Raw genomic sequence first — 16,532 nt, 5'->3', positions numbered from 1 at the left:
TGCACACGATTCTACTTTAATGATAAAAGAAGCCATTCAAGTTAATATTCAAAATACATAAAGAACTCATACAACATAATAGCAGAAAAAATTGAATAAAATAAACACAACAAAACAAAAAAAACCCACACAATTAAAAAATAGGCAGAGGAGCTAGATAGACATTTTTCCAAGGAAGACATGAAAAGGTGCTCGACATCACTCATCCCCAGGGAAGTGCAAACCAACACCACAATGAGACACACCCCACATTTGTTAGAATGGCTGTCGTCAAAGACAGCAGACAACAAGTGCGGCAGAGGATGTGAGGAAAAGGAAGCCTTGTGCACTGTTGGTAGGAATGTTAATTGGTGAAGCCAACGTGGAAAATAGTAGAGAGGTTCCTCCAAAAATTAAAAATAGAACTATCACGTGATCCAGCAATTCCTCTTCTGGGTATGTATCAGAAGGAAACAAAATCACCATCTCAAAGCAATATCTGCACCCCCGTGTTCACTGCAGCATTATTCACCATACTTAAGATATGGAAATAATCTGTGTCCATCAACAGATGTATGAATAAAAAAGGTGGCAAATATAAATATATACAATTCAGCCATAAAAAAGAAGGAAATTCTGTCATTTGCACCAACATGGGTGGGTCTTGAGGGCATTATGCTAAGTGAAATAAGTCAGTCAGAGAAAGACAAATACTGTATGATCTCACTTACATGTGGAATCTAAACAAAATAAAACAAAACAAAAACTCATGGAAACAGTTGAATGGTGGTTGCCATAGGCAAGGAAGGGGAGACAAAATGGGTGAAGGCAGTCAAAAGGTACTAATTTCCAGGTATAAGATAAATAAATCCTAGGGATGTAACGCACAACATTGTGACTATAGTCAACAATACTACATTGTATATTTGAAAGCTGCTAAGAGAATGGGTCTCAAAGTTTTCATCCTAAAAAATAAAACTGTAACTGTGTGGGGTGATGGATGTTAACTAAATTTACTGTGGTGATTATTTCTACATCACCACTATATATTACATTACCATATTACTTCTATGTATATATTATATATTTATAATCATTGCTGTACATCTTAAACTAATACACAGTTATATGTCAGTTATATCGCAACAAAACTGGAGAAAAAAAATATTTTAAACAAAGAACAAAGAATTCATCCAGCCCTATTCACCCTCACAAAAGTTAAGTCCATGTTCACACCCTCCCTTCAGTCTTGGCAGAAGGGCACCCTTCTGCCCAGGACTCTTCTCCTCCTGCCTCCTAAAATTGGTCATCTTTTCTCTGTTAGGATTTCTTTCTATCAGTCATTGCCTCTCTGCCTCTCAGCCTCTCAGATGGCTTTTGGAGGATAAACATGTTCAATTTCACCACTTTTGAAACAAAAACAACACTAATTAACACACACACAGACACACACACACTCCAAAGCTCTCTCTCCATCTGTCACCTAATGTGCTCCAGTCTAAAGGCCACCTCATCCTCTTTCTCAAGCTGTCAACTTCTGTTCACATTTACATCCTAGGAATTACTTCTGGAAGCCCTGCGTGACCACCAGACTCCTGCTTTACCCCATGTGTAACCCTAAACTGCAATGTCATTGCCATTTGTCTTTTTAGAGCCCTGAACAGGCAGTGGAGCCCTTGCAGCCTTGGGCGGTTCACCTCTGTGTCCCCGGGACACGCACAGTGAGTGACCCCGGCAGATCAGGGGCTCGCTCACACCCACTGAACTGAGCAGTGCCCCGGAAACCTCCCCAGCTCACTAAGTTTCCCACTCTCTGCCTTCTTTCCCCATCATGAGAAGTTTCTGTGTTTAAACTTTTGAGCTGGAGTCTCTTTAGCAGAGCCTGTTTTTTCCCACTGGTCTCTCCCCGTCCTGGTCACAACAGTTTGTAACGACGTATTAACACATGCTTATCCACCACTAGATTCTGAGCACTAGGACCTATGGGTGTAGTACTTCTCTTCCCATTTGGAGCACCTGTGATCTAGAAGGTCCCAAATGAATCAAAAGACAAGGAAATACGGAGGGAGGGAAGGAGGACAGTTTGAGGACAAGGTGTGGGAGAGGGTTTGCACAACACAAGGTGAAAATCATGAGAATTCAAAAGATACTCAATTCTAAAATTCTCACTTGATCTAATATACAAGGGTAATTATTTGTCAAAAAGTTAACACTGTGTGTTTCAGTGAAATACAGGTTCTATTCTAATCCACCCAAATTCTTTAAATAAAAAATTTGCAATCCACATTTATGATCTATCCCGTTTCTTCATTTATCTCAAGGGGTAGCATTGACCCTCATAATAAGATTATATAATTTACATGTCGTACAAAAGAATGCAGACCACGGTAATACGAATGTAATGCCATGCATTTGCCCGGGCCTTTCCAGGTACCACGGCATCGTCACACAAGTGAACCGTTTATCTCAGGACCACACAAAGAGCTAAGCAGAACAGGGGCTCTTATTTTCATTTTGCAGTTGAGAAAACTGAACTTCAGAGAGGTTAAGAGACACGCATGCCTTGGAGCTGTGAATAAATTGAAGAAGAAGTTGAAGATGAAAGGGAGAGATATTAGATTTGCTCTTTTGAAAATGACTCAGTGGGAGAAACGCGATCTTCATCAGCAACAGCAAATACTTATTCAGCATTTACTTCTTGAAGCCCAGCTCTGTCTTCCCTGGGATAGAAATTTTATCAAAAGAAAGAGCAGGTATCATGTCAGAGTCCCTCAGACAGCAATTTTTTGAGCAACTGGGCCTATCAAATAAATTACTTCCCAAACACTTCAGGTGGCAGGAAAAGTAATCATTAGCTGTTTAATATCTAATACAGCTAGGATACTACAGTATTTTCTTGGTTATACATACGATACAGTAAAGAGTCTCTTTCTCTCTGTGTGTGATGTGCATATATTTTAAAGCTTCTTGAACAATTAATGTGTTGATAATTAATATGTATTAATATGTATGCAGGAAAAACACACTGCCCTCTCACTCAGCATCTTGGTTCTCTCCTGCTTTAGTCTGTCCACCTAGAGTTCCTACCACCATGTTGCCTTCTTTTGTTTATTTGTCCTTACTAGTTATTTTTTCAGATGCTTTTATGTGGTCATTCTTCTTCCAATTTTAGAGAACTTGGAGCATCATTTTTTACATTTTTTACATCAAATAAAATATGATCAGGAATAAAACTTCCACTTACAAACTGCCCCTAAGGAAAAATGTGACCTATTCGCCCACAATCTGTATTATGACTGCTTTCTGATTTCTTTCGATGAGAAGCAGAGATTTCTTATCATTCTTGGTTTACTTCTCAGAACTAATATCAGGAAGCAAGTCATGTGGGGAAAAAAAAAAAAAAAGACTTACCCACTCCTCCTCGTCATAGTCTGAATGATGCGGTATGGAGTCCTGTCTTCTCATCGGCGGCGGGGGGTCCTGGGGACTGTGCTCCTCCGTGCCGTCCTTAGGAGACGGTGGCTTCTTAAGGACCCCTCCCGGCCTGGCAGTGTAAAGCGCTAGAAGAGCGCTTCTGACCAGTTGATCCTTGAAGGCATGTACAAAATGCTCTGTCTGGAAAGCAACGGGCGAGGATTAGAAACAGCATGGTAGGCATCTCCACGTAGAGCTATGGAAAGGTCAGCTGCAGATCCGTTGGCACTTAAGTGGTGTGGATGGTGGAAAAAGCACCGGCAACAGAGAGAGAAAATGATTCATGTCAATCGACGGACAATAGCTTGGCGTGGGGCTGCTGCCAGGGCCTGCGTCTCCTATTCTAAAGTTAACGCTGCGGTTCTACATGCCTTGTAAACCCCATCTGTCTCCTCAGCCCCCTCTCTTTCAGTTCCAAATCTTGTCTTGAGATGTATTTCACTGAGGATTACCATTTGAACACCATCTATCTACCCGCTGTGCCTTTCAAGTAATTCCAAACACACCTTTAAAGAAAATGGATCAGACTATGTAGAGTTTATATTTTAAACATAATTAATTGCTAAAGAAAGACATATTTTAAAAAAAAATAGAGGCAGGAGAGCTTTTTCTCTTTTTAGCATCATGGACAGATTTCAACAGGAGAGATGACACAGACAGTTTTTCCCCTGAAAACATTTGGCTTTTACTTCCTATTATTACCCCCTAAACTGTCTCCTCTACCAAATGGTTTCAGTAATGTTCAGTGTTAACGAGGTTACTGTGAAACTTGCCATGGTAGATTTTACAAGCTGGTAGTAAATATCTAGTAAGTACTATTGTAATGAAGGCTTCCCAACAATAAAGAACTTTTACAGCTGTACTTTGCAATTTCCTGATGAAATGTTTAATGGCTTCACCAGATAATGTACTGGAGGGTGCAGTAATTGATTTTATGTATAATAGTACACTTAACATGCACGTGGCCTAACAATCTGTTCAGTCAAAGAGCAGAGAACTAACTCAAGCACTGACCCATATCGTTAACATATTTATATTTTGTAATCTGTTGGAAAGGGGCCTTTTAACCCATAGCATTATTTCGAATAACACCATTTCTTGAGACACTTCGGATATAATGCTGTCTTCACTATTGCTGCAACTCAAGGTAATCATTTATGTGTGCTCTCTCGATATGCATTCAACAGTGCCACGCCCAATAATGGCTACTAAATTGTTTCTAAATCTCCCTGCTGTGAATGTCAGCAAGCATGGAAAACCAGTTACACCACATGCAAAACAAGTGCCTAATAAGACTACATCGTATCTGCAGGGTACAGCTTTGTACTAGACCATGAAGTTCTAGAGCTAGAAGAGAACTTGAGTGGACCTCTTCCACTAACCAGATTGAAAAAATCACTAAGCAGAAGCGTGGTGACCTGTCCAGGGTGGACTGCTGATCGGCAGCGCAAAAGAAACAGGGACCAAGTTTGCTAACAAGTTTGCTTACTCACATCTCTACCACAACCATCAGCCTAGATGCTCCTGGTCATCTTCCTCTTCTTCTCTAATCCCAGCTCCCCAAGTGTTCTGATCATCTACCGGCTCTCCTAGTGACTGTGCCCACAACTGCTGATGTAACTATCTGCACTGCTCAATTTTACTGGATATTTTAAACACTCTTTTAATCTGTTAATCTCTTAGTCACACTGAAGGCACTTTGAAGGTGTAGATAAGAAATATAATAAAAAAGGATCTATTAGAATAAAAAGATGTAAAGTATTCTATAATAAATTAGAAAATAAAAATTTAAAAGGTAGATTTTTAATTCAAAGAACTGCTGAAAAAGCTGGCTAGATGGTACTTAGACAAGTCAGTATATTTACAGCAAAACGGGGAAACATGCTGTTAACATGATTTTCCAAATAGCATGGATGTGTCCATCGATGTGAATTACATATTAAAAATGTGAATTTGCTTCCATTCAGTTTAACTAAACTATTTCCCTATTGATAGTTTCAATAAGTTCTTTTGATTTATTTTTAGAGCAGAACAGCTTGACTTCTTTGAATTCCTGCTACCACAGCTCCACTCTCCACAACACTCACTAATTACTCTGTAGCTGAATACTATTCACAGCCAATGAAATTTCCTATGGTTCTTATAATCACCATCATTTCTTCCCGTAGCATGCACACACAGAGTTTCCTTTTCATTTATTCAAATCTCATGTAGGCTGATTTATTACCAAAGACATGGGAAATAATACAATCGATTCTTGCAGTTTTACAACCTAGACTTTTTGGAGGATAGCTGAACGTAACACACAAAATTTTAAATAAACACAGTAAAAGCTGATCTACTTTGTGTCTACACTCAAAATTTTAACTGACTCCTTGAAAACTCTCTGGATCACCAAGATCCTGCGTGTAGAATCATATTCTGTTAGAAAAATGCAAATTATTCCATGGCAAAATCCATGTGACCTGGAAAAAATCTTAATTTTCTTGACCAGTGTTACTTGGTAAATGTAGACCAATGCAGACCTAGACGTTTTACCATCAAAATAAACAAGCCTGAAGAGATTAACGTAGTCACTCAATTTGACACATTGGTATGTTGCTGTTCTTGCTACTGAGATAATATTAGGGGAGTTAAATGTCATGGGAAATAAGTGACTCTGAGCTGCCTATTTACTCAGAGTTCTGAAAACCTTTTCCCTTTTTTTTTTTCCTTAGTGTCGACTACAATAAATGAAAAAGAAAAGCTGTCTAAATGTTACTGTAAGGGTAGGCAAAACAATTCATTTAAAATACCAGCATAAGAATAAAGTAAAAAAAAAGCTTAACTTCTGAACCTAAGCTATATCTATTTCACTTGTTCCATATTTTAAAAAGAGAAAGAAATCTTATCTTAAAAATGAAAAGTTTTCTTGCCTTACTGCCATTTTTCCAATTCACATTCCCCTACAAGTATTCTTCAAAGGAACATACAGAATTATCTGCCAGTATAAAACTACTAAAAATTGCTTCTCCTGGGGGTACGATCCCTAGTTTCCTGAATATTAATACCAGAGGAGTAGTTAGGATATGTTCATTCAGAACCACTCTTCTAAACTAGAGGACTCAACAAATTAAGCAAAGTCTCATTCTATTCAGAATCTCCTTAGAATCACTGAAAAAATTCATGGCCATGCCTCGTCCTATCTGCCATATAGAGATACCATAAACAAGTAATTATCATTTTAGTAGTCATGTAGATGGCAAAAAAAAAAAAAAAAAAAGAATTCTGTTTATTTTTAAACTTGATATGTTCTAATGATTTCATAGAGCCATAGTGTTATACTTGACATCGGTGCATTGATATGTGTTTAACATTCCCTAAAGGAAAGAACATTGAACTTTCAGCCAGGAGGGCTACCTGACATCAGGCAGCTTATATAAATTATCCACTTGACCTTGGCTAAATCACATAACCACACTTCCTCAGCTTGTACAAAATTACAGTGCTTCTCCGTGAGACTCTTATGGGAGTTCACTGCAAACTGTGAAGTGTACTCTTCTATTTATGCTTCTTTCTTGACTGACCTTTTCAGTTTCTTTTGTTGACTCATAATCCCCTACACACTCAAAACGTGGTGAGTGGCCCCTAAAGGATTTTAAAACACTTTCTTAAAAACATTTTTACCATTGGTGACGTAACTCACTGTGCCATAACTTCAAGCATCATTTTTCATTATGCTAAGGTCTTGAATTCTGCCTACCTCTGAAGCAGCATTGTCAAGTGCTTCCATCTGCAAATCTTCTGAGTTTAGAGGTCCCAGCCTGATCTCAAGCTTTTTAAATAAATGTGTTTCTTCCAGTTTTCCATCTGAGTGGTATCACTACTGTTCAGCAACTCAGAGTTCTAACATCTGGATCATCTTCAGTAATAGTTACTTTCTGAGTTAGTGATCAAGTTTTATCAGCTGTACCTTTCCAACAGTTTCAAAGATTGACCTTTATGTTATATTCCCATTGTAAATCCCAGTTAAAATTCTTTCTGCATTCCATGTTGATACTTCCATAGTCTTCTTATTGGTTGACTTACCTTAAACTAATTGTTACTTTTTTCGGGATGCTATCCAAGGTCACCAATATTAAGACGCTGACTTTTGAATCCCAGCTCAGAACTACTGAATCAGAATCTGTATTTTAGCAAGTTCCCTCAGAAGCATTACTGGCATTTTGTGATGCTCAGTAGTTCAAATCCTCAGTCCTAGCTCAGCCTCCCTATTGCTCCTGAGATGATCTTCACAAAATACACCTCCTGGTCTTCCTCGCTCAGCAGCCTTCTCAGTACCTACAGAATCCACCTTCTCTCAGGGTAAAAACTAGGCGTGAGACAACTAGATCATTTTTTTTTTTTTTAAGCTTTAAGAGACATTGTTGAACTGTTTTCCAAACTGTGCAAACAACTGTGTACCCATCAATGATGGATGAAAGCGCCAGTTTTTCCTTATCCTGGCTAACTCTTCTGTGCTCAGCCCTTTTGCTTTTAGCTGTTTTAGTGGGTGATTGATGGTACCTCATGTTAGTTTAAATTTGCATTTCCCCAATAACAAATGGTGATGAGTATCTTTCCATGGGCTTAATTGCCATCCATCATTTTTAGCAAAATGTCTTTTCAATTCTTTTGCTCATTTTAATCGAGTTTGTTTCATCATTAAGTTGTAAGAATATATATTCTGATACAAGTCCTTTGTCAGATATCTAGTTCACAAATATTTTCTCCTGGTCTATGATTGCCTTTTCGTTTTCTTTAATAGTGTCTTCTGAAAATCTTAATGAAAGTTTTTAATGTTGAAGAAGTCATATATAATTTGTTTTTTCTTTCTTTCTTTCTTTCTGTCTGTCTTTCTTTTCCTTTTTTTTTGGTCCATGCCTTCTGAGTTCTATCAAAGAAATATTTGTCTAACCCAAAATGACAAAAATTTTCTATGTTGTCTTCTAAAAGTTAATTTTTATTTTTTGCTTTCTTCTTTTAGCTTATATATTAAGTTTTAAGAAAGGTTTACTTTGCATATGGATATCCAGTTGTTCCTGCATCATATGTTAGAAAGATATCCTTTCCCCAATGAGTTTTCTTTGCACTTTTGTCTAAATTTATTTAGACACATATGTATGGGTCTATTTCTAGATTCTCTATTCTATTCCATTGATCTATAGATCTGTGTTTACATAATATGTTACAAACTCTGCAATGAATTGGTATTATTTTTGTTTAAAGGGTAAATATGCATGAGTAAATTAAACATTTGATTTTTAAATTCTGTCCACATACTTACCATCTTTGGTACTCTTATTTCGTTGGTGTAGATCCAAATTTTCCATGGTATCATTCCTTTCTGCATGTAGACATTCCTTTAAGTTTTGTTGTGGTGCAAGTCCACTATAAAATCCTCAGTTTGGATTTGTCTAAAGTGATCTTTATTTCACTTTCATTTTTGAGGCACATCTTCTCTAGATAAGGAATTATAACTTTTTGGTATATGTCAGTACTTTGAAGATGTTACTCTACTATCTTCTGGTTTGTGTAGTGTCTAATAAGTCTTTTATAATTCTCATCTATGTTCCTCTGCAGATTATGTGATTTTTTTTCCCCTGGTTGTTTTACAATTTTCTCTTTATCTCTATTTCTCAGCAATTTAATGATTTTATATATATATATATATATGTATTTCTCTTTTTTAAAAAACATTTACTTTGCTGGAATACATATTGCTTCCTGGATCTGCAGTTTCATCAAATTTTGAAAAATTTTGGCCATCATTTCTGCAAATATTTTTCCATCCCCCTGTTCTTTTATTCTAGGATTCTAATTACATGCATGTCAGATTTCTTGGTATTGTTCTAGAAGTCACTGGCGCTCTGTTTTATTTTGTTCAGTCTTTTTCTCATTGTGCTTCATTTAAATAGTTTCTAGTATTAGATTTGCAAATTCACTATCTACTCTTTTGAAGTGACCAATCTGCTAATTCCACCCAGTGCATATTTTTATTTCAGAAATCATATTTCACTTTTCTTTGAGTTCTCTGGGATCCTGTTTTTAATCTTCCATTTTTCTCCCCACCCTGTTTATAAGTTTCTTGGCTTTCCAAAATATATTAGTATGTTTTTAATTGCCATGTTAAGCTTCTTAACTACTAACTACTAACAACTAAGGCTACTAACTACATCATCTCTGTCATTTCTGGGTCTGTTTCTATTGCTTGATTTTTCTTCTGGTTATGGGTCACATTTTCCTGCTTCTTTGCATGCTTGGTATATGCTTATTTAATGCCATGTATTTTTTATTTTACATTCTTGGTTGCTAGGTTTTACTGTATTCTTTTAAATAATGTTGGATTTTGTTTTGGCTTGAAGTTAAGTTACTTCACACCAGAAGGACTCAGGAAGATTCCTTCAAGCCTTATTTTTCAGCCTTGTTAGAGTGGATCAAGAGCAGCCTTCAATCTAGGACAAACTTAGCCTCACTACGAGGGCCATACCCTTCTGGAGGCTCTACGCAATGCCCTCTATATTACAAAGTCTTTGCACTCTGCCAGTGAGAAGGTAAACTATTCCCAGTCCTACATGACCACCAGGAATTATTTTGTCTGCTTATTTCTAATATGTATTTCCCTGGATTTCAGTAGTTTATTTGCACATATTTACAAATCAGCACTCAGGTAAAGAGCTTTTATTTTATTATGATTGCTACCAAAGTGGGTTTTTAATTTTTTAAATAGCATTATTAAAGGTTACTTTTCATTTACAGTTACTACAAAATACTGGCTCTATTCCCCATATTGGCTCAATACATCCTTGAGCCTGTCCTACATCCAACAGTTTGTACCTCCCGCTGTCCCACCCCTATATTATCCCTTCCCCCCTACTGGTAACCACTAGTTTGTTCTCTATACCTGTGGGTCTGCTTGTTGTTTTTTTTTTGTTTTTTTTCAGAAAAGCACTCATTCACAGATCTCCTGTGAGCAGTTCCCTCCTTTTGGTATGCTGTTCTGCAAATTTTAGCCATCTTGGTTTTCCCAAACTCTAATCTCTGCCTCCTCAACTTGAGAAGTTACTGTTTGGCTTCCCCTCCCTTGTGCTACAGCCTGGGCACTGCCTCCAGGAAGATGCTAGGCGGTCAGAAAGATCGCATACTTTATCTTCTTGTGCTGCCTATTTTCCCACACCTAAAAACCACTATTTCATACATTTCTTCCAGTTTTCTTGTTGTTTAACGTTAAAGGATCCATGTTACTCTATCATGGAAGAAACAGAAGTTCTAATTCCATGTATTTTACGTACAAGTATCAATCTTAATAGTATTTTATTTTCTTATCTTTATTTTCCCTATTTTTCAATATTCTAATAAATAGAAGTTTTGTTTTTATACACTATTACTTATTTCACATTTTAAATATCTACCATCTGAAGGAGACTATGAAAAGAAGAAATATAAATTCTAATCCTGAAATTTCACCTTTACTGATACTAGTTATTTTCAAGTTCTTTTAGAATATAGTATGTATGCATGTGTTTGTATATATACTTTCACAGACTGTAAAATACAGAAAACCTCTACTCATTGAGATCTTCTCTTTAGTTTGGGACTGAGATAGAATGGGTGAGGTGAATAAACAGTAAGAAATTCCTTCTCAGTACCTAAGTAATGAACATAATCAGTGCTCTATAAATTATGTGTATCTTCAACTCCTTAGCACATTGACTTTCTGGCTTTGTTAGTAAGAAAAACAGAACATCTAAGTTAAGTTTTAGAATGAAGTGATCTTCTCTTTCTTTGACCACAACAGAGGGCTTTGGTCTACTACGTCAAGGTTGAAAAGATAGTAGGAATTGAAAGGTGTGAGATTTTCTCAAACATATTGTGAGCATAGCCTCTAATATTGGTGACAAAATCTTATTTTTGTTGTTGTTTACCATTTCACAGTTACCATTTTGCGAAATACCCCATTCTTTTAAATCCTTAGACTGTAAAAGTTAAGGACCATGTCTGTGAGGTATTTGTCATATAGCACTGAGTACAATATCACACGTAATTAGATGCTCAATATTGCTCTGTGATGAACAGCACAATAATGACTTTCTTAGCAAGATCGATCAGTCTCTATGGAATGCAGACTATGGTGGGCATTTGAAGCTAATGTCACACATATATCTGAGCTATGAGACACATGCCTACAATGAGGTCCTTATTTTTTCATTTTGAATTTCTTTACACTACTTTTCTCTCTCTCCCTCCGTCTTGTTTTTTTTGGCCATAGCATTGCGTATTTTTAGTCTAGGGAAAAGGAAAATGCATTTTCATCCCACTCTATTATTAGCCTTTCATATCTTATGTTAACAATTTGGCTTATGCTTTGTCTTCTATGCTGAGATTATTCATACAAAGTCAGAGTTTGCCTTTTGTTATACCCTACATCACAACATGAAATAATCTCTTAATATTTTCATAAACTAATATGCAGCAAACAAATCCAGTTATCCATCAGAAGATACACTAAGAATTAAAACATTAGAACAATTTAATTGAGTTTGTGCACATTAGGACATGAAAACTTTGTAGACAATTTTTATTCTTGTAAAATTGCACTTATGTCCCTTTTATGTACTGAATATACTATATGCATAAGTTCCTAAGAAGACAACTCCAGAACTTATTTTCCAAACATGCCAGTTCAGAGTCAATGAAAGAAACAAGGGGACTATCAATGAAGAGATTTATTCTCTAATCCAGCGTGCAAATCCCAGGTCTTAAAAACAAAATGTTTTAAGTTAAATCTTGCTCATATTAAATGATACTAAAATTTAAGATGCCACAAAATGATTTATATTTTATGCTAGATTCATGGATCAGACTTTATTTTAAACCACAAGCCAGTAACTGTCTTCGTTGACTATGCAAAACTTTGTTAACTTAGATACTTCTTTGAAATTCCAGGCATGAATTCTTAAAGGAATGCATGGCTTGCAAACTTGACATTAAAAATTCTCCTGATTTCAAGGTCTGACAGATTTATTAGTAGACAAAGCTTGTCTACTCAGTAAAAAAAATAGGGAAAAAAAGTTGGAGCAATGCTGAATTAATGGAGAAGAAAAAACCTCCCCCCACCCCACCCCCCACCAAATCACTGCAGCGAGTTGTAAATGATGTATGAAATGACAGATCCCTGCCCAGGGAACAGGAAGAATAAAAATACTGTTCTGTAATCACTGCAGTGATGTGCTAGCTGCTAAAATTTTCTGCTTAGGTAAACCCAGGAAAACCTCACCTCATCTGAAAATCTAAAAAAGAAATGAACGAAGAATAAATTCTATTATTTTACTGCATGCAACACTCTCCTCTTCTTTTCCTTTTTCTTAGCCATAACATATTCATTGACTATTAAGACATATTTACTGACTATTAGAATATTTAAGTATTGCTGAGGAATCTGTTTAACAAATTCTTTTCTAATAAAAAAAAAAAAAAAAGGAAATCTCAAAACACATATACGACATAGAAGATACCAGAAAGGGCTTCCATTCCACGGCCAACCAGACCTGGGGTTGAACCCAGTTTTGTTTGAATCCTGGGTCTGACTCTAGCTACATGATTTTGCATATTTTTTAAACTCCTCTGACCTTCAATCTTTTCCTTTGTGAAATGGAGATAATATATACCCAAAATGTGAAGATTCAATGTTCTAACCGTAAATCCCTCAAGTCCCTGGCAAAATATTTGACAAAGTAGTAGGTGTAAAATTTGGGCTAGTTTTTTCCTTCCTTTTCTTGATGAAGCACCTGTTCTGGCCCGGAAGGAAGACTGCATTTTGAACAGGAAGTCTTGGGTTCTAATTTCTCACTTTTTAGTTTATTAGACAACTCACATCACCTTTCTGAATACATACTAGGTTTTTTTTTTTTTCTGAAAATAGATATTAGTTACATCCCATGAGAAAAACATATGATAATGTAGACTTAACTAAAATGTTAAATAAATGCAAGGTATTATTATTATAAACTAACATATCTGAGTCAAATATATATACACATACAGTGTTCAGGTTTCTATGAATCTGTTCTTCAGGGATGCAATAACTACACTGTTATTTTATTCTAACATGATACCATGAGAATTTCCTTTGGTCAGTTTCTTCAAGGGCATATTATTGGCTGTATCCAATAATAAGTTGCAAATGTCCTCGGAGTGCAGAGGTTAAGAATGAGTGTACTAGAAATGGACTCCAGGACAGCTGATTTTATGTTTCAAATCAAACTGCCACTTGTCCTTTTTTATATTGGCTCTATTCAGACCATTCAGATGCCCTCATTAGTTATGGAAGTTGATGTTGAATATTTACCTCATGCCAGACTACCCTTCCTCTTACCATATACAAGTGCAAGTCCCTTTTGGAAAAATTAAGGCTGAGATCCCACTGCCTTTCAAACAATAACTGATACTTTGGGAAATTTTTAGAAACTTCTCCCAGTAGATAATGTTGTAGAAAGCAAAATGAGGCCGGGGAATTACCCCGTGCCCCTGATGAGAATCCATATCAAAGTTCTGATTTCATATGAAGTGACATTCCTACCCAAATGTATAGCTTCATATGCATAAAAATTAGGTGATCACCAGAGGAAAATAATTTTCAAAATCTAATTTAATTCAGTTAATAAGACCATGAACCAAAGAAAACGAAAGATACCAAGGAAAAGAGAAAATATACCCAAACCAATAATAGGTTTCATTTCCTACCAGGAAAAAAAAAAATAATGCTCAGTAAGATTTGAAAAGAGGATGAGGCCAGTTCATTTTGATCCTGTGGCAGTACTTTGAAGCTTACTTTTTAACCTCGTCTATTTTACATTTCCAGATGCTATGAAAGGCAATGTATGCGGAAAGCAGCACCAGTGGGAATTTGGGAATTTCCCCCACTGTAGTGATGATTTGGATCTTACTTTTTCTGAAAGCATCTTTAAAGAGTTCTTCAAGCTGTCTGGAGAATGCTGGCTTGCAGAATTAAGCAGTAGGTCTGCATGGGTTGCTATCAAAGGTTGTAGCTGATTGATGTTGCTGAGAACTTCTTTTGCTTTGGCTGTGTTTTCAGGTGAATAGTAAATAAACTGGTATCCAGTACTGCAACAACAAAGATAAAGGCAAGTTACACAACAAGCAGGAAGAATTTTCAGTGCTTAGTACCGGATGGCAAATGATACACAGAACACCAAATAGCATTCGTTCCTATTGAACAGATAAAAATTATCCTAAGAGGTATTTTTTATGATAACCAAAGAGATGTTTCAGTAAAATGACCAAGATATTTCAAAAGACTAGGTGAAACATATCCAGTCCTTGCTCAATCACTAGAAGATTCCTCATGATTATGTACGTCAAGTATTAGTATTCAAAACAAATTAGTATTAATATTAACTACTAATGAACTTGAGGTCACATAGTACAGAGAGAAAAGTAGGAGCCCTTATATTTAGGCAAATATGAATATAGATCCTGGCTCTGCCACTTACTAGCTGGGTGATCTTGGGAAGCCGTTAGCTTCCTCATCAGGTAAGTGGGAATAATTATCCAAACAATTCAAAGAGGTGGGTAAGATTGGTCATCATTCATGTGAAATGCCAAAAATAGTGCTTGACAAGAAACACTTAATAAAGACTATCTATATTTTCCCCCCATGATACTTAGGGCAGGGGGCATAAATTTGAATAGCAGAGAAATGGGGAAAAAATAAATTAATACCAAATGGGCATATGGAGAATTTTATTGGATAGAAAAAGGACACTTACGGCATACAAATTCCATTATGCTATTTTGTCACCACCATTTTTGTTCCTGGAGGTTTCTCATTTAACTTGTAAAAAAAACCAAACTTAAATTGATTACAAATGGAAGAATTACTGATTTTCATAATCATCAATTAGGAAATGGTCAAGCATGTTACAGAGTGAGAATTCCACGGAATGAGAAAGACTGCGGCCAGTTTCATTAGGAAAGACAAGCAGACATTCCAGCAGGGAAAGAAGTAAAACAGCAAAACATCAGCCAAAGTAAAAGAAGAGAGGGACCATAGTTGGTGCTTCCAAATGTTTTGTGCAACACTTGTTACAGCCCTTTATATCCAACCATCAACGCGTTTTTCATAATACCTTTGAAACCACGTCCCCCTAAAATGAAGTTCCCTTACCAAGTTTATGATTAATCTCTGTCCAAAACTTTATTCCCATTCTTGGCCCCTCTGACCTCCATCCTGTGCTCATCCACCAGTCAGATGACTAAAATCGCTGTTGTGGATAACACCATTAATGCACCAAAATTGCTGTTGTAGATTAACTTACTCAGGCTGTTTCTCCAGGGCAGGATGAGCTAACAGACCCCCAAGCCATGGACCACCTGGCCAGAGAATCATAAACCAGAGACATTCTGACTCCTGAGACTAAGGATAAGACTTAAGGATTTCCCAGGGAATGTCACAAAAATGATGACTAATTCCAGTCTCTTTGTTCTTCCCCTTTAAAAGAATCCCCAACTCAAAGACTAAGTTGGAGTGGATTTGAGGCTTGCCTGCCACTCCCTTGCTGGGTGCCCTGCAACCAATCCTTACTTAGCTACAAACTCCCACTGTCAGAGTTTGGCTTTCTACGCTGCAGGAACAGGAGCCCTTTGCTGGGTTGTACCTTGCAACCTGTGTTGAGTATTTACTGAATATTTTCTTTACATTTACCAGATAAATTATTGACATTCCCATAATTCTATTAATTTTGCAACACTAGACTCCAATAAGAAAAATTAACATCTAGGAAGCACTTCCCCCCCCTTCCCTTTACACTAATGATTTTCAGGGCAAAGTATCAGTTTCTTCAGGGAGACAATAAATAAATATTTCTCTTATTTTATTCTTACTTTATTTATTATTTTTTTCACAATGATTTAAAAAAAAAAGTCCTTGGTTGCTTAGACTATTCAGAACATAGAACAAGAAGTTGATGAATGAATGAGGCAGGTTTATAAAGGCTAAGAAACACATTGCTTTCCTGTGACACTTGTGAGAATTGCTCTTA

At 36.5% G+C, this 16,532-nt stretch overlaps 1 protein-coding gene across 9 annotated transcripts in view; it reads right to left on the bottom strand.

Annotated features, from left to right (window-relative positions):
• The window catches only part of INPP4B (inositol polyphosphate-4-phosphatase type II B), a 661,544-nt gene that overhangs the window by 110,220 nt on the left and 534,792 nt on the right, over positions 1–16,532 (bottom strand). For all 9 annotated transcript variants that reach the window (XR_010383803.1, XM_064493334.1, XM_064493318.1 and 6 more), the window contains exons 16-17: positions 14,418–14,595; positions 3,391–3,594 (exon numbers count right to left, since the gene is read on the bottom strand). Coding sequence is in view for 8 of the 9 variants with exons in the window: in XM_064493334.1 (XP_064349404.1) it covers positions 3,391–3,594; positions 14,418–14,595 (382 nt within the window). In the remaining variant the exon portion in view is untranslated. The remainder of the gene's footprint in view (positions 1–3,390; positions 3,595–14,417; positions 14,596–16,532) is intronic.

The sequence above is a fragment of the Camelus dromedarius genome, chromosome 1 (assembly GCF_036321535.1).
Source record: "Camelus dromedarius isolate mCamDro1 chromosome 1, mCamDro1.pat, whole genome shotgun sequence".
Lineage (NCBI taxonomy): Eukaryota > Metazoa > Chordata > Mammalia > Artiodactyla > Camelidae > Camelus > Camelus dromedarius.
This window is presented reverse-complemented; position numbering and strand designations above follow the sequence as displayed.